At 38.4% G+C, this 27,540-nt stretch overlaps 1 protein-coding gene across 2 annotated transcripts in view; it reads right to left on the bottom strand.

Annotated features, from left to right (window-relative positions):
- Nucleotides 1–27,540, bottom strand: part of LOC103696541 (DEAD-box ATP-dependent RNA helicase 58, chloroplastic) — a 52,883-nt gene that overhangs the window by 3,700 nt on the left and 21,643 nt on the right. For both annotated transcript variants that reach the window (XM_008778206.3, XM_026800937.2), the window contains exons 5-9: nucleotides 23,551–23,655; nucleotides 5,525–5,683; nucleotides 5,310–5,378; nucleotides 5,027–5,116; nucleotides 1,239–1,379 (exon numbers count right to left, since the gene is read on the bottom strand). In XM_008778206.3, the coding sequence (XP_008776428.1) occupies nucleotides 1,239–1,379; nucleotides 5,027–5,116; nucleotides 5,310–5,378; nucleotides 5,525–5,683; nucleotides 23,551–23,655 (564 nt within the window). The remainder of the gene's footprint in view (nucleotides 1–1,238; nucleotides 1,380–5,026; nucleotides 5,117–5,309; nucleotides 5,379–5,524; nucleotides 5,684–23,550; nucleotides 23,656–27,540) is intronic.

Raw genomic sequence — 27,540 nt, 5'->3', positions numbered from 1 at the left:
TAGAAGAGCTCTTCCTATGCTTGTGTATAGTCCCTACCTCAAGGTTTCTCTACATCGGCCTTAGTTTAGAATTTGTTTTGCTCGAGCTTAGGCAACTTCTCAATTTCAATCACGTTAAGAGCCACCTTTCTTTATTTCTTGGTTCCCTCCTTATTTTTCTTTCCTTTTGACAACTTTGGGTGAAGCTTCCAACACTTTTCTTCATTGTAACCACTATATTTATAATGATCACAAATATTTTTATGCGTTGTATGGGTTTGCTTCTTATCCTCCTTTCTATTAGAATTTTCATCACATCCAAGTTCTTTGACTTGTCACCTCTCCTTCCTCAATCCCAATGGCCTTCACGTTGGTTTCACTAGTGCTTTTAACTTTCGAAAACTTCAGATCCTTCCAAATACTGTTGTGGAGATCTTCAGTGTACTTCATAAACACTAAATGATAATCCATAGAAATCCCTAGGAAGATGTCTTGATTATGGAACTCAGTGTAGTCCTAGACAGATCGATTATTTTTTTGTCAGAGATACTGCTAATTAATCCAATTTGTGGAGTTTGAAAAACTGTTCTAATCTCTTAACTAGACACCAAGGAAAATAAAAGCTTCAAAATATGAATAAATAAAATAAAAGAAAAAAAAAAACTTGTGACCAACCAAGAAAACCTGTGCTCATGCCCACTGTTCACTGGTAATATGGCTTTGGCTGGCATAACCGATTACACCAGCCTCCTTGGGTTGCTTAAAAGATCCTTAGATATTATAAAAGGTATTGCAAAATTACAACTGTAAGGGTTATTGCACTAATACCATCATTTGAGGCTTTTGATGAGTGATGATAACATACTTGTAATTGCTATGGTTTTATTGTGAGAAAAACATAACTAAAGTGGAATAAGGAAGTGAGGTAGTAGATAATGTTGCTTTTATATTTTTTAAAAGTGACATAACCAACTTTCAAGCGAAAAAATAAAAGGAAAATAACTGCTTACACAATATACTTACTATAAGAATACTTAAATAATCACATAACCCTTGCCAAAAAATGAACATCAGTTTATCAGTTTACTTCATCATGGTGCAGTGGTCTAGCAGAACATGTTTAATATGCAACATGATAAATATAATTTGGTAGCATATATGTAGAAAAATAACTATTTGTAGTTTGACCTGCAGTTCTGTTGGAAGATTATGATGTATATTTAGTCAATTTTGAACCTTAGCACCTAAAGCAAACTTACAGAGAATGATGTCGCTCGAGCATTGAAATTCATTTCTTCTTCTAGGAGAATGACTTCAAGGCATCCCGTATAAGATGCTCTAAGAAATTCAATAATAGAGGTTGTTGAAGGAGGCTGTCCAAGCTTTTTAGATTTCTCAGACTGATAAGAATAGATAAGCAAGAAATTTACATAAGCAACGTTGAAACTGTAAGAAATATATTGTTAAATTGTAGTATATTGTAGATTTTTTTAAAAAAGATCAGCATATAAAGGGCTAATTACGTCAGAGTATAATGTAATCTCATTTAAAGAACATACTATCAGCATCTCAATAATAAATGCCAGTACACATTTTGTAGCAAGAAGCACCATCTACTTTATAAAGGGTGCTTCTCTCCATATTCAAATATCTATTAAGCATCTACCTGTCCTAGTGAGTATTTCACAGCACAGCCATAATTCAGCAACATAAAATTAAATGACATGCGAATTCGCTATCCTAGCAATGGTAAAAGTCACAAGAATGTATGTTTTATGGAGAAAAGGTTCAAATATTAAACTTGAAAATGTTTTTCTGCAGCCTTCTTAGGCTTCTATTAGTTCTGATTCTATATCCCACAAAAAACTGGTGTGAGCATACCATTACAGGTATTAGAAAGATTCTGGTAGTGAAGACTAGCTTAACTGGTTACAAAAGAGCAAAACAAACTTTTCTCCAAGGAAGCTTATATTTAAGGTGAACATATGAGATTCTCCACATGGAGAATAGCTAATCCTGAAAGGCTTTCCAGAGGCTTTACATGAACTTACTTATCAAGTTTCAGATATTTTCTCCAATCTCCTCTTCCTTAGAAAGAGTTAAAAAAACTATTAACCAGAGAGAATAGTGGCCATTGATGGATCAAATCCTTAGTGGTTCCTACAGAGCCTTCAGCTGAAAGAACTGAGTTATAACATTTTTTATGTACCAATTCGGTACCAATACAGTACAATATGCACGATACAGCAAATCTTGCTCAGAAGAAAGTTCCGAGCCTAAATCAGGTGCATTTCCTCTCTCCTATCTCATTTCCTTAATTTTCGATTTGAGCTTGGTTTTATTATATGTTGTAGATCTATGGACGATCTACATGATGACATAGAAAATTTTAATTTTTGAATTATATAAACTATTTAAAAATTAAAAAAATATTTTTGGAACCGTTTGACGTAGCAAGTAGAGGAACCGTTTGATATAGAAGCACCTCAACAACCTTATATATGTTCACTACAATCTGAGATTAAGGTTGAAGTGCATTCAGGAAGAAGTGGAGCTCAAGTATACAGATCCGATCCATAGTTCTTTCGTAGATGATGAGAATGATCCTATGGTCATATGGCTTGTGGGTAAGCAACAGGAGCCAGAGCTTGATGAGCGAGGATCGCCTCCAGCTAGGGTCGATGCAGAGCAATGGGCTGAGAGCAATATTCCACACATCATTTCAGCTGATCAGTCATAGCCACAGGAGAGCCGGTCACCACATGACTACGCTACCCGTCGCGCAGCACAATAAAAAAAACAAAAGGCACCTACAGCCTCAATGGAGAGTGTCGAGGAGTCAGTTCACTCAGATTTAGAGACCATAAGCAGCAGTTCTGACGGTCATGAATCTGCTAGCCGGAAAGAAAGTGGAGAACAGGAGACCACCGTTTATGAGACACAGCCGCAGAGTGGTCTTCGATTCAGTGGTGAATCCCAGTTTACACATGCTACATAGGATAGGAACCACAATGCACAATCTGTTAGAGCCCGCGAAGATATGATTGCATATAGAAGATGGACTCCTCGAGGTCATTCAGGAGGACACGATGCAGCTGCAGATGACCTCGCACGTAGAGTAGGATCCGTAGATATATCAAATTCGAATAGCATACTAGATCCTATTTGCCGCATCCACAGACAGGCCCAAACGGATACGGATATAGATATGATGCATCTGAGGCATCTTCTGGTGGCTACTATTCTACGCAGCTTGGAGTATCTTATGGGTCAGATTTTGCGGTCGGCATATTCGGATGGGCCAATCCACAGCCGTATTATCAGCAAGAGGACACTTCTCAAAGCCGGAGCTTCAGTGAGAAATCTGAGAGTGCTTATAACCCGACGCACATTCCTTATAGGATGAACGTACAAGACTATGCTGATGGTCTGAATATTTACAGAAAGCATTGCTACTCGATCCGATTTTAGATAACGATATGTATGTTGGACTTTAAATGTATGTAATTAATTATATTATTGTTTAATTTTTACGTTACTACTTGATTTAAGAATATTTTATGTTGTTCATTGTATAATGTAACATCTCACTAATCATTTTAAAGCAATAAAATACATCTTCTAAGTTAAATTGGGATCATAGAGACATCAAAAAAATATCAAATTAGACTTGAAATTATTGAAAAAATCCAAAAAGAGTGATTACCAACTAAATATTCTTGAAAGCTCAAAAAAAATGGGCGTGTCGGTCCGTGAACTGGCATGCCCTATGCGTACCGGTTCGATACAGTACTGAAATGTATCGGGCGCCGACTGGTACGAATTCTGGTACCGGTTCGACGGACCTTGTGTCCAGGTATCGGATGTGCATCAGATACGCTACAAATATCAAAGTTTTGAACATTGCATATTTAAGACCTCTGCAGTGCTGGATTATTCTAGACCCGACTTCGATACAGCTCTTTGATGAATTTCATGACAATTAGATGGGGCCTTGACTTCATACTTGAGGTATTTTAAGGATGAAGAAATTAAAAGCTTTATGAAATGTCATCTATTTTTTATACTTGAACTAGGTTTGTAGTTCCAACAAGGCACATGTATGTCAGTAGCAATGGGAAGACTTATGTTAATAATCACTTTTCAAAGTCTATAATTACCAAATATAACAGCATTACCCTTTAACAGAATTTTGGCCACTTTCAACATATGAAATAAAAAGTAATATTATCATTGTTATATGAGTTAATCAATTTTCAACAAGTCAGCACTAACATAAAAGCAGCAGCAGCCAAGTATAAATGAGGTGAACATCTTGATAAAGATTACCTTGTAACATCTTTCATTTTATAACCTTAAAAATTTATGCATATAATTAAGTTAAGCATTCAGCAGATACCTTGTTTATGAAAGTCTTTGAAGCTTTCACACCTTATGCATGTTAAGCTATATATGTTCATCTATTGGTCATCTCGTTGTCTCCAAAATCAGTTTTAATCTTGAGACGAATAGCTGATGGCCTAAGTTCTAACGTAATCCACTTTCAATCATTAATTCCTTTTAACAAAAGTCAAAAGGGACTTAATGTCTCAAGGGGACTGCTGCACAACCATGATCAAATTCAATAACAACAAGGTAGCGTGTGTGCCAACGGATGGAAGCAGGTATCTTATGAAAGGAAAGTCTATCATTTAATCCTGATGATGACAAGTAGATCACCTGACACATTTTTTTACGCCTATATCAAACCTCAATTTATCCAAGCAATATTGATTTCATCCAGCACATTTAGGGAACTAGGAGATTTTCCAGCACTTTCAAGATCATATTTATTTTGTACATCCTCATTGAAATGAGACATGGTCCACCTCCTATGCCAGATACTTGCAAGAACTACAGGAGGCATCACAATGTAGCATACATTTCATCACTCAAGAATTTTTCAATGTTTTCCATTGTCAGCTTCATAACAGCATAGCAGTTGAATATGCATTATGATGTTTTAACCTAAGTAGCTTCAAAATTAACCAAGTTACAGGACGCAAACCTGCTCACTGACAAAAACTATGCCAGATTTAGGTGTGTCTTTCTGAAGCAAGTATACCAAAGTTTGCAATCTTTCTTTCTTACTACAGATCTGCAAGAAAACATGAAATCATATATCCATAATCACATCAGATTTTGTTAATCTTTTGAATAACAACAGATAACTTTGTGCAATGAAGTTTTATGAACTTGTGGAGAGTAACTTCAAAATGACTTGAATTGGAAAATATTTGAACTACAAAGTAGTTGAATTCAAACATCTCTCTCTGTATCAAATATCTCACCACAAATTTGTGGCATAGGTTTGAAGGCATGGGCTCCACAGGATTGACATGGACGTGAACAACATCATTCTGTATCAGCAAAGAGATGAACATTCAGGTAAGTATGACTAACATTGTACTTCAGCCAAGAGTGTTGTTAAGAAACATCTGTTATTTATAATCAGGTATAATACAAATAATGTAGGCTTGATGAACAAGAAAACAAATTGGAAAACCTTAGTCCACTTCTGTTGTACACAGTCATGTACAAAACGGTTATGCTGGGGGATAGTTGCACTAGCAAGAATAGTTTGGCGACTACTAATTGTTGAATATGATGTCAAGAGTTTTCGAAGCAAATGCACTTGTTTTGATGTATTGAACATAAAGTCAACCTGCCAAGCAAGAAAATCCATGCATTATGAGTTAGCGGATTACATAAATATCTGATGGGAATTGATGAACTTGTGTACTTAATGAAATAATAAACAAAATTCATAATCTAGTCCAAAAGTCAAGCTTGAGCAGTAACATAAGCAGTGTCACAATAAGCCCCTTATATCTCATAAAAATAGAAGCAGTGATATGAAACCATACAAAAGCTCATAGACATTTCAGCAAATTCTGAAAGATAACAGATAGAGAAAATTTTCACTTATTAAGAGTAATCAATATCGTTCAGGAGGAAGCATTGGGTTTTCAGAATCTTGGGTTGTTTTTAGTCATGATCACCCCTTGTAAGAATCAAAATGTAGTATAGGGACAGTACATATCCCAATTTATGGAATTACAGTGAATATTGAAACATTCCCTATAGAGAGAGGGGGGGGGGGAAGGTTATCTTTCAACAACAAGAAACTACAAGCGAACCCCAAATAATAGGGACAAGGCTTGATGATTGCAGTTGAAGTAAACAAACAACAAACACCATCAATAAAAAAGGTTCTGAGTTCTGACTGACGAACTATGGCAATATATTTATGCATCTGGATACCCATATTCTGTGAATTTATTTTCAATTTTGTCTATTTGGCTTGTAATTTGTATTTGTCTCTTCACTTTCTCTTTCCAATTCTACCCCTTCTTTCATAAGCTGAAAAATCTTAGGCATCCCCTCCTATCTGTGTGCAGAGGCAGCACATATTTCCCAGGTCCCTTCCTAACTGTTTGCATCGGACAGAACATATTTTCCAGTTCTCTTTCCTAACTCTTGGTACCATGCTCCAAAGAGGAAATAGCTTATTTCTACCAGATTGTATTTCAAGTTGCACATTCAGAACCCTATTTGGTCAAAATAAGACACAACAAAGAGTTCAGCAATGTAGGCACTGAGTTAATGCAAGGTTCAGGATTTATCTTTAATTGACAGCTTATATATTGATCGAATAGTATATGCCACATAAATGGGATCACATGACACAGGACAACTACAAAGGGTCTGCATAGGCAGAGGTGGACTGGACAAGAAAATAAGGTTAGCCGGTTGATTGGCGGGAAATGGAAGTGGTTCTTTAACTATATCTCAGATTCGGGAACAACAATACGCAAAAATCAACTATGTTTTCAACCATGGACCATTGTACTATCCCAAACCGCTCGATATGGGGCGTAACATACCAGGTCAAAATTGGTATGAAACTCATGTTAGGGTCCATACCACCCTATACCAAGGTGCATATTGACCCGCACTGAGGCATACTAATCCGTTTCGAGGTGTTTTAAAATAAAAAGTGATAAAAATGGTTTGAGGGTTGTTTCAGTACGGATTGCGTACTATATCATATAGACTTGTACTGTAGAGAACTGGTTACCAATATGGTACTCAATACCAACATTGCAGATCTTGCTTTCAATCAAGGTCGACCGAACCGGACCGAATCGTCCGATTCGGTTTGTACCGAGCCGACCCAAGCAGGGACTGGGTCGGTTCTTCAAATAAAATTGGGTTCGGCCCCGAGCCGGCAGGATGGGTCCCGAGCCAGTCGGAACCGAACCGAGCCGGTCGGAACCGAACCGAACCGGTCAGAACCAGTCGCAAACCGGCCGAAGCCGTTCAAAACCGGCCAGTTCCGTTTGAACTCAGTGCAAACCGTCTAATTCGCACCGAGTTGGCCCCGTTCGGAACCGGGGCCCCTCGCCCTTTCCACCTTTTGTTAAAAGAAGTTGGCAAGGCCCGAGGCCTTCCCAATATTACTCCTCTATAACACTTACACTCTAAAGGCTCCCCCTTCTCCCCAATTTACAAAATCACAGCGATTTAGCACGATTGAAGGAAGATCCAAGCCTAAATAAGGTGTGCATCCTCTTCCTCATCTTATTTCCTCTAATTTTTTTGGGCTCCAAAAAAAAGCTGGATCCTATTACCTAAAACCACAGGCAGCCTATGACCCATATAGATACAGATATGGATATGGTGTGTCTAAGGCACCAGAAAGGTGCCTACTATCCTACACGCCCAGAACATCTTAAAAGTCAAATTTTGCTGCCGGTTTATTCGGATGGGCCCCTTCACAGCCGTTTTATCAATCAGAGGATACCTCTAAGAAATAAAGCTTCAGCGAGAGATCCTAGAATCAAGGAATGCCGTACCGGCCCGTACCGGCCGGTACGGGCCGGTACGTACCGGTCCGGTCCCTGACCGGTACCGGACACAGATGAAAACCGGTATTTCCAGTTTTCTTCTGTGAACCGGCCGGTACGGAGACCGTACCGGCCGGTACCGCTTGGTACCGGCCTCGTACCGGTGCGAACCGGCCGGTTCGCACCGGTACGGTGTTTTTTTTTTGGGGGGGGGAACCACAGCGCCTCGCTGTGGTTTTTTTTTTTTTTTTTGATGGGAAAGAAAGTGGTCCGGACCGGTACGGCGGACCTTGCCTAGAGTGCTTATAACCTAGAGGCGTTCCTTATAAAATGAATATACAAGACTACAATACCGCTTAGATAGAGAGGTGGACTGATATGCCTCCTGACTATACTAGTGATTCGGATATCTACGAAAGACATCGCCATTCGACGATATTTTAGATATCGGTATGTATGTTGTATTTTAAATATATGTAATTAATTGTGTTATTTTATGTTTTTTACCTCACTAGTTGATTTTAGGATATTTCATGTTGCTTCTTGTAGCATGCAACATCTCACTAATCATTTTATGTTTTGTATCACTTTAAAACAACAAGATATATCTTTAGGTTAAACCGAGATCATAGAAACATCAAAATACATCAAATTAGACTTAAAATCATTGAAAAAGATTGATTACCAATTAATTGAACTTGAAAAACTCAAAAAAAATTGGACATGCCGGTTTTGCCGCCCAAGCGTACCGTGTGTCGGTATGGTACCAAACTGATACCGTACCAACCAGTCTGCCGACCGGTATAAGTCCCGATACCGGTTCGGCGGACCTTACTTTCAACAATTAATGAACCAATCAACTTATTAGAGGCATCAAAAAATAAATTAAATATTAACCAATTTCAATGATTCAACTAGCTGAAACTTACACGAGATTTTGTAGAAATTATGACAAAGATAGTAGCTAAATCTGAATGCAATCTGTGGCGCCACTCCACAAATTAACAATTAATATATTTCACTTATAGTGTGACTTTCAAGAATATGGATTCCCAAAACCCATACATTCAAAGCAACTATTTGCAATTTATTCATGAATGTCGTGAAATAAACAATTTATACAGAAAATCTTACTTGCAGATTCTTCAATTCTCTGAATATTGTTACCTAAGTCAAGTAGTCACTAGGGCCAATGTATCTAATAAAAGCAATATGCACAAACTTGTGGGATAAGTCCACTCGATCCACCCAAGCAAACACGCAAGCCAAAAGAACCGAGTATCTCTAGTTCTCCACATTTCCTAGTGACATCTGCAATTTGCACCTCACCTTCTAAAATGTGGAGGGAAGGTGTGGCCACCATATCGAGTATGTGTATGAAGGAGAGTGATGACATTCAGACTCAAATTGGCCCTTGTGCTTATTGGCAGTGTCAATAGCATCTCAGTGGTGTATGTCTTGTATGCCTTCAACATAGAAAACAATAAGCTAGACCACCATGTCCAATGCAATGAGCTTTGAGAATCTAGGTTGGACCATGTCCACCAACCCAATAAAGACCTAAGTTGGGGCAGATGAAAAATATTTTAAAATTTTAAATATATATTTTAAATAAGTCTCAGTCATCTCAAATCGACCGGTGAGTACTAGATCCTGGGATGGATCTAAGACCTTTATAAATGAAAAATTGGGTCATCTTGGTTATGCTGACCACTATGAACTGATTGCAACAACCAATTTTGACCATCCTGACACCTAGGATAGCCTAGCATCTCGATAATTCATTAGGATACCACTTTTTTTTTTCTTGTTGCTTGTTTTTAATAGTTGTTTGGAGGCTTTTTACAATTTATTGATATCAAAATTTCAGATTTTGAGGATGTTTTTGAGGGCTTAGAGTTTAGGGTAGACTTGTGCGAAGTATGCCTAGCCTAGCTCAGCCTGACTCGATTTTGGCTAGGCTTGGACTGGAGTTTTCAGTCCTTCGGTTTTTGCCCGGCCTTAATTCTCCAGACCTGACGAAAATTAGGTCAGACTTGGGCTTTACATTTTTTTAATCCAACCTGACCCAATCAATATATTATATATTATATACAAAATTTATTTTATATTTCAGATTATAATATATAATTATATATAATTTATAATATATATGATTTATTGTATGGCTTGGGATTTGGGAATGAAAGAAACCCTAGCCATAATCCCTATTCTCCCTTCTCTCTGGTCTGCTCATGATAACATTTCTCCTAATCCGCTACTCCACAAACCCGGCTATAATGATCGCCATGCTATCCATGACCACCTCTCCATCCTCTTCTCCTCTGTCCCTAAATCATCTTTCTCCCTCTACCTCCCTCCTCCCTCTCCCTCCACTCATCGACAACTCCACTTCCTCTCTCTGATCCTCCTCAGCCGCACCCCCCCTCTCATTCTACCCCTATACATCCCCTTTCTCGATCAACCACCTCATCCTCTCTCTCTATGTATGCCTCACCCCAACCGGTCGACACTATTCTCTCTCCTACAAAGCTACAGTCTGCAGCATCCCCCTATCCTACCCCTAGTCCAGCACAAGCTAGGGCATCCATAGGAAAGCCATATTGCGAACCATCCTTCCTACTTATAACATTTATATATAATAGTTGATAACTACTCCCAATATCCTTGGATCTACTACCTTTCTAACTAGTTCTTGCAAAGAAGCAATATTGACTTTCCTACGTGCCACTATATCAACTAATTCTCTATTCTTTTCGATCAAAGTTCTGACATTCCAAGTACCAAATCTAATTCTCTTCTTGTGTACAATATCCATTTTTATATGATGCACTTTCATTTGCTTACTACAACTAGCAACGATTTACCAAATTACTATAAGAAGCCTCTCTAGTCCTAAATAATCATTGCTCATTTGTCACTCCAATTGGGTAACATTTTAGCAGGTCATTTATGGACAACAGCCTAACCAACCCTTTATATATATATATATATACATATATATATATAATATAATATAATATAATCATGTAAAAATAAAAATATATTGTAAGGCTAGATATATAACAAATTTTACCAACTTTGTATGGCTTTCTTTTTATTCCTCGGTGAAATGAAGCAAAAGCAAATCCAATTATTATCCATGTCATAATTCACTTTGTTTAACTAAACATGGCACAGATCATGGTCACACATACAATTAACTAGAATTGAAGAATTAAAAACTGAAAGGGGGTTTGAAGGATGCCTACATAAAATATGTGCATGTGTATGCAAACATATATGTATAGCTATATATATATACATATAAACACATCAATTTTGTCTAGATTTCTTTCATTCCTCAAGGAAATGAAGTACTTGGTATGTTTTTCATTTTCTAAAAAAATGATCGATTAAGCATAATAAGTGAGTTCATCAAGGTCTATGGAACCATCTCGAACCGCCCAGTTCGGGGCTGTTGGAATTTGTATCCTAAATGTCAATCGTCAGCATATTGATGATTGAATTTTGTAAATGAATTGACAAATTAATAAAGTGTTATTTGGCATTATTCATCATTTCATCTTCAAATGAACTCTTATATGATGAAGTCCTTAGGACTTATGTTATGATAAAGGAGGATTTATCTTTGAGTCCTTAAACTTGTTTGCGACGAAATGATATGTTGTTACTAGGACGACAACATTATCGAGATTAGGTCGTTGTGTGACATATACGTTGGTTGTCCTCTTAACCAAGGAGTGTGGAGACACTAGTATGCCACACAAGTGAAGTGTAGAAGTACATTTCACTAAACGTGACCAATTCCGGAACGCTCTACTGTCGAGAGATGTTCCGAGTGGATATGGGTATAAGTTTGGCCCTCTGACCTGAGACCGCAACCTGTGACTAGCAAGCAACTCACTGTACTTTGGTACCGGACTACCTGAATTTCTAATTCAGTGACGGAAGGTCACTGGGTGCAGTCAAGTACTTGCGTAGTCAGTTGTGAGTCAAGATGGAATTGACCCCTCCTGAAAACAGGAGATAATGTCTTGTGATTAATTTAGCAAAACCTTGGCCAGGGTAATCCCAGTGAGGAGTCACGGGATATCTAAAGTTAATCACATAATGGATGTACTAATTATAGGGTTGACAGTGAGCTCTAAGTCATCCTGGCATTAGGAGTCAAAGGGATTGAATTATACAGTAACCATAGTTCAGGGTTCCAGAATATTTGCTTCGCATATATTCGACCTATCCGGACGTCGGGTACCATTGCTAGATGGTCACATCGATTAGTGTAGAAAATTGTTCCTATACTACCGGCTTAGGTTCGAACCTATGAGGTCACACGCATAGAAGATTCCTGATTGATCAAGAAAGCTGGTGAATGATTAAGAATCATTCAGGGGTAATTTGGTCAATTTGATTGGCAAATTATCTTATAAAATAATTAAAGTAATTATTGAAGGATTGATTAGTAATTAAATTACTAATAAACTCAATTTGATTGAGTAATTGTGCTAAGGATGAGCCAAATTGAATTGGATTCAAGTTTGGGCTCAATCAGGGTTTTGACCTGATTGGATTAGGTCAGAACCAAAAAGGACTTAAGCTGATCAAATTAATTTTAAATTAATTTGTTCTTAATTGGGGATTGACCTAATTGAATTAGGTCCAACGCAAAGTAATAATTCAATTTGATTGAGTTTGCATGAGCCAAAATTGAATTGGATTCAATTTGAGCTCAATCAGGGTCTGACCTGATTAGATTGGGTTCAACCAAATTGCTTTGTTTTAATTCAGGTTTGACCAAATTTGATTAGGTGCAACCCAAGGGGATTAGGCTCAATGATGTGGCAATTATTGGTGACATGGAATTGGATTTCATGAATTTTAAATAAACCAAAATTATTGCATGGCACATGGACCCATTGCTTGACACATGGCGACATTATTTGTTATTTGAATTTAAATTCAAACATTAAGCAATGTGTTAAATGATTTTAATCACTCAAACCATCAGCCAAGGTGGTGTCTGAGTTTTTGAATGGATTAAATTCGAATTTCAAGAGGTGATTTCGAAATTATGAAGTGTTTTACCTTGCCGCATGGATTTCAAATTCCTTCCCTCTTGCACATGTGTTTAAAATTTGAATTTAAATCAGATTTGGTTGAGATCTGATTTGGGTTGTTCCTATTCCTTTGCATGTGCCAACTAAAAGAGGTTTTCTGAAAATAAATTTCGAATTTTGAATAAAAATTCGGAGGCCATTAAAAGGGGTCAAACATGGGCACCAAAAACACATCCATTGCAGCCTTCTTCCTCACCCGCCTCCTCCTCCTCTTCTTCTCCATTTTAGATAGGGTTTTCAGGGTGAATATCTAGAAGATTCAAGATCAGATCTGAGTCCTCTACTTTTCTTACAAACCTCATCTCTATCTGCTTCAAGACGATTGATCAAGAGTTGATTGAATCCCGGCGGGCAGATTTCAGCTTTCAAGTGTTCTGCAGCTGCTAGCACTGTTGCGGAAGAAGATCCTTCAGGACTTCGCGTGTACTTCTCGTAGAGGCCATTCGTGTGCGTGGCTGCGAAGTCAAGAATCAGATTCACAACTTTCATCCATCATAAAAGGTATTAATCTAGCATTAATCATTTATTATGGTGTCAAGGTCTAGGTCTAATTCCCCGAGGTTTTACCCTCTTTTGGGGCTCCTCACGGAGATATCTCCAGAATCCATTCGATGGATATTCGGAGATTAATTGGAATAGAGTTCTTAAGTTTCAGATCTGATAGTTAATCACGCATAAAAGTTTTAGCATAATTGTTTAAACGATTCCGGCATAATCCTATGTGTTCTTAAGGTGCTGATTTCTAGATTTGATCTTGTAAGCATGCATGAATTAAATTGTTTGATTCGGTTTTTCCGCTGCGTTTTAAAACTTAAAAAGAACTACGTATGGCTTGATCCCCCTTATGAAGGGGTACGTAGGTGACCCGATCAGGTTCAGCCATGGTTTTCAAAAAAAAAAAAAAAATTAAGCATGCTAAACACCGAAGAACCTAGGATTCACTTTCAGTGGTATCAGAGCCAGGTTTATGTTTAAACTTTTATGTTTTAATTCTTGCAATTAAATCTGAAATCATTAACATGTTTAGATTAGATCTAAAGTGCTTTTTATGATTGATTTAATTGCTGATTATGCATGATTAAGTAGATCTGAAATTTTGGATGCATATGATGCATGTTTGTGTTAGGATTAGTAACATGAATAAATCTGAAATCATAATATTGTTTAGATTAGATCTAAATAAAGTTTATGATTCATATGATCTTTGATTTTAGTGAACAAATCAGATCTGAAAATAAAAGTGAAAAAACAAATACATAAGATGTATGTTGTTTGTATTAATTCATGTTGTTATGTATATGTGATGCATGAACATAAAACATAATGACTTAAACATGAATTAAATCTGATTACATGTGATTAATTACAAAAACTCAGATCTGAAAATATATTTTAAGAACTGAAAGATTGTAATTAATATGTAATTAAAAAGAAATATGTAATGATCAAAACTTTCATAAGTCTAAACTTAATTGAGAATTAAGTGTTATGAAATAAAATTGTAACTCAATTAATTGACATTGCATAATTCTTTGGGCATATGGGTTAGCTTGAATCAAGTTCTTAGGATTGGGTTAGACCTAAGGTTAGAATCAAACATGGTCTAATTAGAGTTAATTGATCAAATCTAATTAAGTAGTAACTAGATTAGGTCAAGGAAACTCTAGGTTAAATACAATAGTTGTAGATTGATCAATTCCATGTCTTTGATTAGACCAAGATGGAACTTGATTTAGGCTCAGAGGTGTAGCCCGAGTCATTTGAGTAATCAAATCGAAATTGATTAACCAGTCGGTGTCTAAGGTAAGTTTGGCAGTTTTGACCGGTGGTTTTTAATTGGGAGCTACTCGCACTGATTCGTCTTTGTCGAGTTAATGGCATATCCCTTCCACCGATCTCACTTACCTGGCCGACATGGTCAATCACATTTTGATTGGATCACTTAATGATTCGAGTTAGCCCATGCCTTAAGGAAAATCAGTATGACTGATTTAGGTGTCTCCTTAACCGGTTTGAGTCTAATCTGATTTGGTGAAGTCAGTGGGAGAAATTAGACTAACCGGATCTTCTCATCTATCCTAATTATGAAATCCTCTAAAATTATTAGGTCCTTAAAATGAAATGGTTATGGAGATAACTAGGTCATAGCCTCCCATTAAGTTGGGTGATAATGGGTCCAATGTTTGGATAATTATTGGAGGCGCCACACGCCTGGTACTTATCAAGCATTGGAATTGTCATTCAATATATGATGAGTTAAGTGTACCTTCAATAGGCGGTCAAGTGAGCCGAGCCACACTCGGGCTTGGTCGTCTATTAGTTGATTAGACTTAACCCTATCATTTAATGGTTGGACCTGACTAGGGTATTCGGTGGAGGCGCCACACGCCTGCCGGAAAACCTAGGGCAAAATCATCACTAGAAGTTGCTTGGTGAAGCAATTGGTTAAGAACCTACCAATAGGTGCATATGGGTTGGCCGAGCCACACTCGGGCCTATATGGGATCTATTGGGTTCTAGTGTCCACTAAAGAATTAGGAGTAATTTTTCGAATTAGAGGTAGAGGCTACCAATTTGTATAAAATAGTGGGAATATCTTTAGACTAAAGTCCAAGTCTACTGTGTTTAGTCAATTCATATACTAATAGCCAAATTTTTTTTTATGCAGAAATGGCCACTAATTTATCACTTCGCTCATTGTTGGACAATGACAAGTTGACTGGTCCAAATTTCAATAATTGGCATAGGAAACTGAAAATAGTGCTAGAGCATGAGAGGATCCTTTATGTGATAACGGATCAAGCACCTGAGCAGCCCGCTGCTAATGCATCAAGATCGGCCAGAGACACTTATCAGAAGTGGCTCAGTGACTGGATCACTGTTCAATGCATCATGTTGGCAGCAATGAGTGATGAGTTTAGTAGGCGTTTTGAGAATACGCAGCCGGAAGATATCATTCAAGTGTTGAATGAATCATTCGGGGTTCCTGACGACGTTGAGAGGCACAAAACTAGTTGTGCCATCTTCAGCGCCCGAATGAAAGATGGGACCTCGGTAACTGATCATGTACTGTACATGATTGAGTTGATCGAGCGTCTAAGCTCTCTTGGCTTTCCCCTTCATGATCAATTGGGGAAGGATGCCATACTAAACTCATTGCCTGGATCATACTGTCCTTTTCTCACTCATTTTCGTATGACGAAACCTGTAGTGAATTATCACCAATTGTTGGGGTTACTACAGACGTTTGAGAATGATCACCAACTTCTTAAGAAGACGGTGAATTTAGTGGGAGGTTCATCCAAGGGTCGCTCCTTTAAGAAAGGAAAAAAGAAAAATAAAATCCAAAAGAAACAGGTGCACCATGCTCAGCCTAGTCAGAAAAAGAATAAAAAGGCTGATCAGAGCAAGGCGGAGTGCTTCTTCTGCAAGAAGCAAGGACATTGGAAGAGGAACTGTCCTCTTTACATTGCATCCCTCGATCCGAACCGGCCTAAGAAAAGTGGGCAATCAGTTGCCAATCAAGGTACTTATATGATAACACCTTGTAATTTTTCTATTTGTGATAATTCGACCTGGGTATTGGATACCGGTAGTCCTTTTAATATTTGCAATTCGTTGCAGGGGCTACAAGTCAGTAAGAGGTTTGAAGAAGGAGAAAGGTTCCTGAATGTTGGAGATGGAAGACCAGTTCCAGTTCTAGCTTTAGGAATTCTTAAACTTGAATTCAGCTCTCATGTAAATGTCCTTAGTGATTGTCACTATTGTCCAAGTTTTCTATTGAATATCATTTCTGTAGGCCTTTTGGCCAAAAATGGTTATGAAATATCAATAAAAAAGGATTATTGCAATGTCATTTGGAATGGTGTTGTTGTAATGAATGGAATTCTGAGTAATGGCATTTACATTTTGTCACAGCCTGTTCATGTAATGTATAAATCCAATAAGCGCCCTAGAATAGATAATGTCACGGATGTCTACCTTTGGCATCATAGGCTAGGTCATATTAACAAGAATAGGATGAACAGGTTAAGTAAAGAGGGAATCCTTGATGTTAATGATTGTGAATCATTGACAACCTGTGAATCATGTCTTCTTGGTAAAATGACCAAATCACCTTTTACCAGAAAAGGGGAACGAGCCAGTGATTTATTGACCCTTGTACATTCTGATGTATGTGGGCCAATGAGCACAGATGCTAGAGGTGGGTATTCATATTTCATTACGTTTACAGACGACCTTTCTAGGTATGGTTATGTCTATTTAATGAGACATAAATCTGAATCATTTGAAATGTTCAAATTATATCGTAATGAAGTAGAAAAACAAACTAGAAAGAGTATTAAAACTCTTCGATCAGATCGAGGAGGTGAATACCTCTCCAGTGAATTTTTGACATATCTAGGAGAAAATGGGATTCTCTCCCAATGGACTCCTCCTGGTACACCACAATATAATGGTGTGTCAGAAAGGAGAAATCGAACTTTGTTAGACATGGTTCGATCCATGATGGGGTTTGCTAATCTGCCCATATCCTTTTGGGGATATGCTCTTGAGTCAGCCTGCTATATTCTAAATAAGGTTCCAAGTAAGCCTGTAAATAAAACACCACATGAGATGTGGACTGGACGTAAGCCGATGCTTTCTCACCTTAGGATTTGGGGGTGTCCGGCGTACGTCAAACGTTTGAAGACAGACAAACTTGAACCCAAGTCTGACAAATGTTTCTTTGTTGGTTACCCTAAAGAAACTAAAGGATATTACTTCTACTTTGCTGAAGAACAAAAGTTGTTCGTAAGCAATAGAGCAATTTTCTTAGAAAAGGAATTCCTTGGTGAAGGAACAAATAGCTCTAATGTTGAGCTTAGAGAAGTTCAACATGTAGAAGATCCAACACCATCTCCTGAACCAGTTGAGTCGGATTTGATTAGATCAGATCCAGAACCCATATTAGATGCACCATTAAGGCGATCTGGTAGAGTACCACGTCCGCCGGACAGATACTACGGTTTCTTGGTCCGGGATGGGGATCCTATCGAACTTGATGAAAACGATGAGGATCCGATCACATATATGGATGCAATGCAGAGGTATGACTCTGATAAATGGCTTGGAGCCATGCAATCCGAAATGGAATCCATGAAGGTCAATGATGTTTGGACATTAGTTGACCCACCCGAAGGAATTAAATCCATAGGGTGTAAGTGGATATTCAAAAGGAAACGGGGCGCAGACGGAAAGGTAGAGACCTATAAAGCCCGTTTGGTTGCCAAGGGTTATCGTCAACGTTATGATATTGACTATGACGAGACGTTTTCTCCTGTGGCAATGCTCAGGTCCATTCGGATTGTACTTGCGATAGCAGCACATTTAGACTATAAAATCTGGCAAATGGATGTAAAGACCGCATTTCTAAATGAAGATTTAGAAGAGGAAGTGTATATGATACAACCTGAAGGTTTTACATCTGCAGATGAGTCTAAAGTGTGCAAGCTTCAAAAATCCATTTATGGATTAAAGCAAGCTTCACGGAGTTGGAATATACGTTTTGATAAGGTAATCAAAACATATGGCTTCATTAAGAATGAAGAGGAACCTTGCATTTATATATGGGCAAATGGTTCAGTTATTATATTCCTTATTTTGTATGTGGATGACATTCTTTTAATCGGGAATGACATTCCTGCATTACAAGGAATAAAGGTTTGGCTATCATCTCAATTTGCCATGAAGGATTTGGGAGAACCATCTTACATCCTAGGGATGAAGATCTATAGAGATAGATCTAGAAGATTGCTTGGATTATCCCAATCCACATACATTGATACTATACTGAAGAGGTTCAGTATGATTAATTCCAAGAAAGGCTATCTTCCGATGGGCCATGGAATTAACCTCTCTAAAAGGGATTGTCCGACAAGCCCTCAAGAAAGAGAGAGTATGGATAGAATTCCATATGCTTCGGCAGTGGGATCTATAATGTATGCCATGACATGTACTAGACTAGACGTGGCATACTCACTAGGAGTAGTGAGCAGATACCAGTCTGATCCAGGTAGCAACCACTGGAAGGTTGTAAAAACCATCCTTAAGTATTTGAGAAATACTAAAGATCAGTGGCTTGTCTATGGTGATTCTGACTTAAAACTTGAGGGATATACTGATTCAAGTTTTCAGTCAGATCAAGATGATAGCAAGAGCGTGTCAGGATATATCTTCACTCTTAAGGGTGGGGCCATCTGCTGGAAGAGTTCCAAGCAGCATACAGTGGCAGATTCTACATGTGAAGCAGAATATATCGCAGCATCTGATGTCGCCAAGGAAGCTGTATGGTTGCGGAAGTTCATCACCGAGCTTGGAGTGACACCCTCCATTGATGGTCCAGTGCCTGTATTTTGTGACAATACTGGGGCCATAGCTCAAGCAAGAGAACCCAAAGCACATCAGCGGACCAAGCATATTCTACGTCGCTACCACCTGGTTCGAGAGATCATTGATCGAGGTAATATTGATCTTCAGAAGATTGACACAAAAGAAAATCTGGCTGACCCATTTACCAAAGTCCTCGGCATCAAAGAGTTCGACGAACACAAGTCGAAGATGGGTATTAGATACTATGCCGATTGGCATTAGGCTAAGTGGGAGTTGTTGGAATTTGTATCCTAAATGTCAATCGTCAGCATATTGATGATTGAATTTTGTAAATGAATTGACAAATTAATAAAGTGTTATTTGGCATTATTCATCATTTCATCTTCAAATGAACTCTTATATGATGAAGTCCTTAGGACTTATGTTATGATAAAGGAGGATTTATCTTTGAGTCCTTAAACTTGTTTGCGACGAAATGATATGTTGTTACTAGGACGACAACATTATCGAGATTAGGTCGTTGTGTGACATATACGTTGGTTGTCCTCTTAACCAAGGAGTGTGGAGACACTGGTATGCCACACAAGTGAAGTGTAGAAGTACATTTCACTAAACGTGACCAATTCCGGAACGCTCTACTGTCGAGAGATGTTCCGAGTGGATATGGGTATAAGTTTGGCCCTCTGACCTGAGACCGCAACCTGTGACTAGCAAGCAACTCACTGTACTTTGGTACCGGACTACCTGAATTTCTAATTCAGTGACGGAAGGTCACTGGGTGCAGTCAAGTACTTGCGTAGTCAGTTGTGAGTCAAGATGGAATTGACCCCTCCTGAAAACAGGAGATAATGTCTTGTGATTAATTTAGCAAAACCTTGGCCAGGGTAATCCCAGTGAGGAGTCACGGGATATCTAAAGTTAATCACATAATGGATGTACTAATTATAGGGTTGACAGTGAGCTCTAAGTCATCCTGGCATTAGGAGTCAAAGGGATTGAATTATACAGTAACCATAGTTCAGGGTTCCAGAATATTTGCTTCGCATATATTCGACCTATCCGGACGTCGGGTACCATTGCTAGATGGTCACATCGATTAGTGTAGAAAATTGTTCCTATACTACCGGCTTAGGTTCGAACCTATGAGGTCACACGCATAGAAGATTCCTGATTGATCAAGAAAGCTGGTGAATGATTAAGAATCATTCAGGGGTAATTTGGTCAATTTGATTGGCAAATTATCTTATAAAATAATTAAAGTAATTATTGAAGGATTAATTAGTAATTAAATTACTAATAAACTCAATTTGATTGAGTAATTGTGCTAAGGATGAGCCAAATTGAATTGGATTCAAGTTTGGGCTCAATCAGGGTTTTGACCTGATTGGATTAGGTCAGAACCAAAAAGGACTTAAGCTGATCAAATTAATTTTAAATTAATTTGTTCTTAATTGGGGATTGACCTAATTGAATTAGGTCCAACGCAAAGTAATAATTCAATTTGATTGAGTTTGCATGAGCCAAAATTGAATTGGATTCAATTTGAGCTCAATCAGGGTCTGACCTGATTAGATTGGGTTCAACCAAATTGCTTTGTTTTAATTCGGGTTTGACCAAATTTGATTAGGTGCAACCCAAGGGGATTAGGCTCAATGATGTGGCAATTATTGGTGACATGGAATTGGATTTCATGAATTTTAAATAAACCAAAATTATTGCATGGCACATGGACCCATTGCTTGACACATGGCGACATTGTTTGTTATTTGAATTTAAATTCAAACATTAAGCAATGTGTTAAATGATTTTAATCACTCAAACCATCAGCCAAGGTGGCGTCTGAGTTTTTGAATGGATTAAATTCGAATTTCAAGAGGTGATTTCGAAATTATGAAGTGTTTTACCTTGCCGCATGGATTTCAAATTCCTTCCCTCTTGCACATGTGTTTAAAATTTGAATTTAAATCAGATTTGGTTGAGATCTGATTTGGGTTGTTCCTATTCCTTTGCATGTGCCAACTAAAAGAGGTTTTCTGAAAATAAATTTCGAATTTTGAATAAAAATTCGGAGGCCATTAAAAGGGGTCAAACATGGGCACCAAAAACACATCCATTGCAGCCTTCTTCCTCACCCGCCTCCTCCTCCTCTTCGTCTCCATTTTAGATAGGGTTTTCAGGGTGAATATCTAGAAGATTCAAGATCAGATCTGAGTCCTCTACTTTCCTTACAAACCTCATCTCTATCTGCTTCAAGACGATTGATCAAGAGTTGATTGAATCCCGGCGGGCAGATTTCAGCTTTCAAGTGTTCTGCAGCTGCTAGCACTGTTGCGGAAGAAGATCCTTCAGGACTTCGCGTGTACTTCTCGTAGAGGCCATTCGTGTGCGTGGCTGCGAAGTCAAGAATCAGATTCACAACTTTCATCCATCATAAAAGGTATTAATCTAGCATTAATCATTTATTATGGTGTCAAGGTCTAGGTCTAATTCCCCGAGGTTTTACCCTCTTTTGGGGCTCCTCACGGAGATATCTCCAGAATCCATTCGATGGATATTCGGAGATTAATTGGAATAGAGTTCTTAAGTTTCAGATCTGATAGTTAATCACGCATAAAAGTTTTAGCATAATTGTTTAAACGATTCCGGCATAATCCTATGTGTTCTTAAGGTGCTGATTTCTAGATTTGATCTTGTAAGCATGCATGAATTAAATTGTTTGATTCGGTTTTTCCGCTGCGTTTTAAAACTTAAAAAGAACTACGTATGGCTTGATCCCCCTTATGAAGGGGTACATAAGTGACCCGATCAGGTTCAGCCATGGTTTTCAAAAAAAAAAAAAAATTCAGCATGCTAAACACCGAAGAACCTAGGATTCACTTTCAGGGGCATCCCGGGCCGTACTGGCGGCGGACTGGGACGGTTCCGCCATTGAATCCGAGACGTCTCGCCAGAGGGGAAGAAGGAGAAAAGGAAAAGAGAGAGAGAGCAGGGGAGGGAGGGAGAGGGAGTGACAACCGGTACGATGCCCAATATCGGTTCCGCCGATGTTAGAGTTCATGTTTGTGGAAAATGTTTGTGCTTATGATGTCGAGCTAGAATGTTATGACAATTTTTGAGTCGAAGTCTTGCCTATGCACAATCTGTATGGGCCATGTAATATGAAAGACCTACACTACTGAACAAAGTCTACAACATTAATAAAGCTGAAAAACTGGAAAAAAAAACATTTTTAAGATTGCAAGGTGGCCACCAAATGGGCAATTTTCACAACATGAAACAACATATTCATTTAATTTATGGTTTACAAGGATCCAAGTGCACCAAATTCTGGTTTGTAATTGTTTAAGATGTAGAAATCATCCGTAACAATGTCAACCATCTATTATATGGCTTGCCATACACTTTGGCAGACCAACTTTATTAGTACTATCCATTTCATAGATAAGAAAGTTCACATTTAGAGAATTTTGAATGTCAATTATCATGTGCAAATTTTCAATTTAAAGAACCATCATGGCTTTTGCACTAAACCACTAACCAAGATCTGCCGTACTGACCGTACCGACGTACCGGTGGGCTCTAGTATCGGTATGGTACGGGGTACGGTACCGAACCGAACCGGTACTGTACCGGGCTAAATGACAAAAAGAATTTGGAGCTGGTATGGGCCGGTACCGACCGGTACGGATTGCAAATGGTCGGAATCAAAAAATATAGCTGTACCGTACCGATTCCGGCCCGTACCGACCCATACCGACCGGTACGGCAGACCATGCCACTAACAATATTTGGGCTTGAAAATATATATGTTATATGCAGAATTGCACTGCACTCTTCTGTGGAGCCTTCATGGCTTATGATTTTCTTTAATCCAACCTTGTTCTGATGTAGAAATGTTCACTTGATTGTAAAACCTTCATGGCTTACGCTTGCTGCTTTCGACCAACCTTAGTTTGATGTAGGAATGCTCAGATGATGATGGCAATGAAAGATGAATGCAATTTATTATACATAGGGTCATGACAACAACTATTTGGCTTTGACCAAATTCATTATTCGAAAAGGCTGGGAGCATTTGAAACTCGTTATATAGTTAGGTTAGCTACAAAATCATCTCGGCCAAGCCCCCAACACCCATCATGGAATAGTGACAATTGAACATGCATAAAGAAAATGGTAATTCCAATCACCTCATCAATAACCAAAACCCTCATTGCTTCAAGTTTAAGAGAATGTTTCTCAAGCATTTGGCATAAGCTCCCTATGGTTGCGACCACTATTTGAGGGGGCTCCGCCTGGAAGAATAATAAAAGATGATGAGTGCAGAATATTTACCATGAAAGATAATGCAGTAATTATATACCCTCGTAATACAATTTAGAGCTAAAGCAAAGGCATTGATAACTATACATAAGAAAATAATTGTTATAATAAATTAGATGAAATGGAATCAGCTGAGAGCTGTCTGGTAGTTGTATATATTCTTGAGTGTGCGGCAAATGGACTGCCATACCACCCCAAACCACCCAGTTGGGGGTGTACCATACCATACTGGATCGAAATTGGTACGAAACTCAAATTCAGGTTGGTACAGCCGTACAGGCCTCGTACCTATCCATACCAAAGTGTACCAAGATAAAAAGTAAGAAAAATGGCTCAAGAGCTGTTTTGGTACGGGGTGAATACCTACTATACTGACCCATACCATACCAAACCGATGCAGACCTTGGCACAACAAACCATGCTATTGGAGATTCTATAAAAACAAATAAGTCAAGGGACATTCTAAGTTATATCCCCATGTTTTCTCATACATGCTTAGCTAGGAGATAATCTGAATAGGCAATTTCAAAGCACCCAGATGTAAGTCCCACTGAGGGTCTGTCAACAATGATATGGAAGGCCAAGAATAAGTAAAGTAGATTAATATAGTGTGATTACTACAAGCAGATTGTGATAGTTATGACATCCCTATTGATATTGCAAAATGTTACAAGGGTTTGGGTATGGGTGTTGGGTGGTGTAAATCTAACAATCTAAGATTTGCATCCATCTTATTCCCAAATATTAGGATTCAGAGACCTGGCTAAAAAAGGATCCATTAAATGGATAGCTGCATGTGGATATATTGTACTTCACCTAAACTTGTAGCGAAGTATCTTGTTTTAGTTAATTTTTAGTCTCCGAGATATACTTAATATTTCTTTTTCTTCACATATTCATCTTTGTTATTACAGTAGCTAGTTTACTCCACCTTTCTCTTTCTTACACAAGCCAGAGACTAAAAATTAAATAGACATCAAAATAAAGGACAATAATAAAAATTGTTGGTAAATAAGACTTTATCTCAAAATAGAATATAAAATTGGGACTGAATATTAATTTGGGCATGAAAATACCTCTTCTTCCATGTGATCATAGTTGTTCATCGAATGTTCTCTTGTAAACACGTGGAACACACATGATCAAAGCGAGATAAAACCCCATCCTTAATCATGTTTTGACAATGCACCCATCATGATCTATGTTGATTGTGCCCTTTTCTCTCCCATTTTGTTTGTCAACAAATAGGTCCTCTAACCACTGCCAAGGCACCAAGATCGCCACCCAACCTAGTTAGCCACTAGCATGGTGACCTGCCTCACCCTATATAGGTACTTGGCACCTCCATTCCTCACCTCTCTCTTGCTTGATCACTTCCTTTAACCTCTCTGTTTCCCTCTCCCTCTCTCTCCATTTCTCTTGCTTCCTATATTTTTCTCTCTATTGGAGTATGGTGTTTGAGAGCTCCAATGGTGCATGGAACTCAAAACACTGACCAAGACAGTGAGCAAAAAGTGTTAAAGCATTTAAGGTTGTTCAACGCAACATGAGAGAATATAAAAGCCATAGAGTATTCAGCAAGAGAATAATACCGAGAGAGAAGATAAAGGAAGAATCGGGAGAAAGAGGAGGTGAAGAGAAAAAGTTTGGTCCCCCATAACAATACAGTATTTCATAGCAAAGTCATCTCCAATCCTTCCACTAGCTAGCTAACAATACTAAGAGCTTTAATTATAGCAAAATATTTTGGCTATTTTTGACTCAGAAAACATTAGAATTTAGTTAAAATTTATGGAATATCAATTGGAAATCCTAAAGAGACCATTCCAATACAGGGAATACTATTGTAGTAGTCAAAGCACCTATACCAATACCATACCAGGTTATCACAATATGCCTTTATATCGCCAATATAGCTCAGTATACAAGATAAAGCCAAATCCAAAAGTCACAGTCCTATGTCTAAAAGAGTTAAGTTAACTTAACTGACATGTGTAAGTTAATTGGTATATTCTATTATTAACATAGTACAACGCGATTCATTTTTACATATCAAAATATTTAGAGAGGGCAGCGACAGCTTTGGAGACTCGGCAGCTGTCATAAGTAAGAAAAGTATGAATCCAGATATGTTACGCATCAGGAGGTCTCCTATGATTGGCTTGGTTCTTTTTCTTCAATGTTTTTGCAGATGAATGGTGGATTCATTTTGGGCTGTCCGCAAAAAAATCTTAAGTGAATAGCTATCCGGATCCTCTCCCAGACGGTCTCCTTGAGTGGCTGTAAGCGCAACCGGTCCACCTTCACCCTCATCCACAGCAAACAGAGGAACCGTTTGACACAGAAGCGCCTCAACGACCTTATATATGTTCACTACAATCTGAGATTGAGGCTAAAGTGCAATCAGGAGGAAGTGAAGCTCAAGTACATAGATCCGACCATAGTGCTTTCGTTGATGATGAGGATGATTCTATGATTGGATAGCTTGTGGGCCAGCAGCATGAGCTGGAGCTTGATAAGCGAGATTCGCCTGTACGACCGGTTAGTTTCGTAACCAGTGAAGCTAGGATCGATGCAGGACAATGGGTTGAGAGCAATATTCTACTCATCCTTCCAGTTGATTAACCACAGCCACAAGGGAGTCGGTCACCATATGACTCCTTGTTCGAGATATCCTCTCAGAGATATGATCGAGAGATGCTTAGAAAAGGCCGCTACGCTACCTGGTCGATTCGGTCAGAAGGGCGACATACATCCTCTAAGCATAGCCAGGCAAAGAGGAGCATGAAGGGTAAGAAGGCAGTTGCCCAGCACACCAAAAAAGAAAAATAAAAAGCACCTGCAGCCCCAATAGAGAGAGGGGCACGAAGGGAAAGGTAGCTGCCCAGCATGCTAAAAAAAATAAAAGACACATGCTGCCCCATGGATAGTGTCCAAGAGGAGTCAATTCACTCGGATTCAGAGACTAGAAGTAGCAGCTTTGGTGGTCATGGATATGCTGGCTAGGCAGGAGTGGAGGACAGAAGACAGTTATTTATGAGACAGAGCCGCAGGGTGGTCTTCGATTCACCGGTAAGTCCTAGTTTATGCATGCTACACGTGATAGAAACCACGGTGCACGATCTAATAGAGCCCACGAGGATACGATTACATATAGAAGATGAGCTCCTCGAGATCATTCAGGAGGATGTGATACAGCTACAGATGACCTCGCACGTGGAGTAGGATCTATAATCGTATCAGATTCTGAGTCGGATATTGGATTCTATTATCCGCAGCCACATGCAGCCTATGACCCATACGAATACGGATATACATATAGTGTATCTGAGGCATCTTTCGGTGGCTATTATCCTATGCTAATCAGAGCATCTTATGGATCGAATTTTGCTACCGGCATATTCGGATGGTCCCTCCACAGTCGTATTATTAGCCAAAGGATACCTCTCAGAGCCAAAACTTTAGGAAGAGATCCGAGAGTGCTTCTAACTCAACGCGCGTTTCTAATGGCATGAGCATACAAGACTACAACGTTGCTTAGTTAGAAGAGTGAGCTGATGTGCCTCTTGACTATCCTGATGATCCGGATCTCTATGAGAGGCATCACTACTCGATCCAATTTTAGATATCGGTATGTATGTTATACTTTAAATGTATGTAATTGATTGTATTATTTTATAATTTTCACATCACTACTTGATTTGAGAATATTTTATAGCATGCAACATCTCACTAATAATTTTATAATTTGTATTATTTTAAAGCAATAAAATGCATCATTTAGGTTAAACCAGGATCATACAAATATCAAAAAATATCAAGAAAATATAAAAAATATCAAATTATACTTACAATCA

Source organism: Phoenix dactylifera, chromosome 14 (genome assembly GCF_009389715.1).
Source record: "Phoenix dactylifera cultivar Barhee BC4 chromosome 14, palm_55x_up_171113_PBpolish2nd_filt_p, whole genome shotgun sequence".
NCBI classification, from domain to species: Eukaryota; Viridiplantae; Streptophyta; class Magnoliopsida; order Arecales; family Arecaceae; genus Phoenix; species Phoenix dactylifera.
The sequence above is the reverse complement of the archived record's forward strand: the minus strand, read 5'-3'. Positions and strand labels throughout refer to the sequence as shown.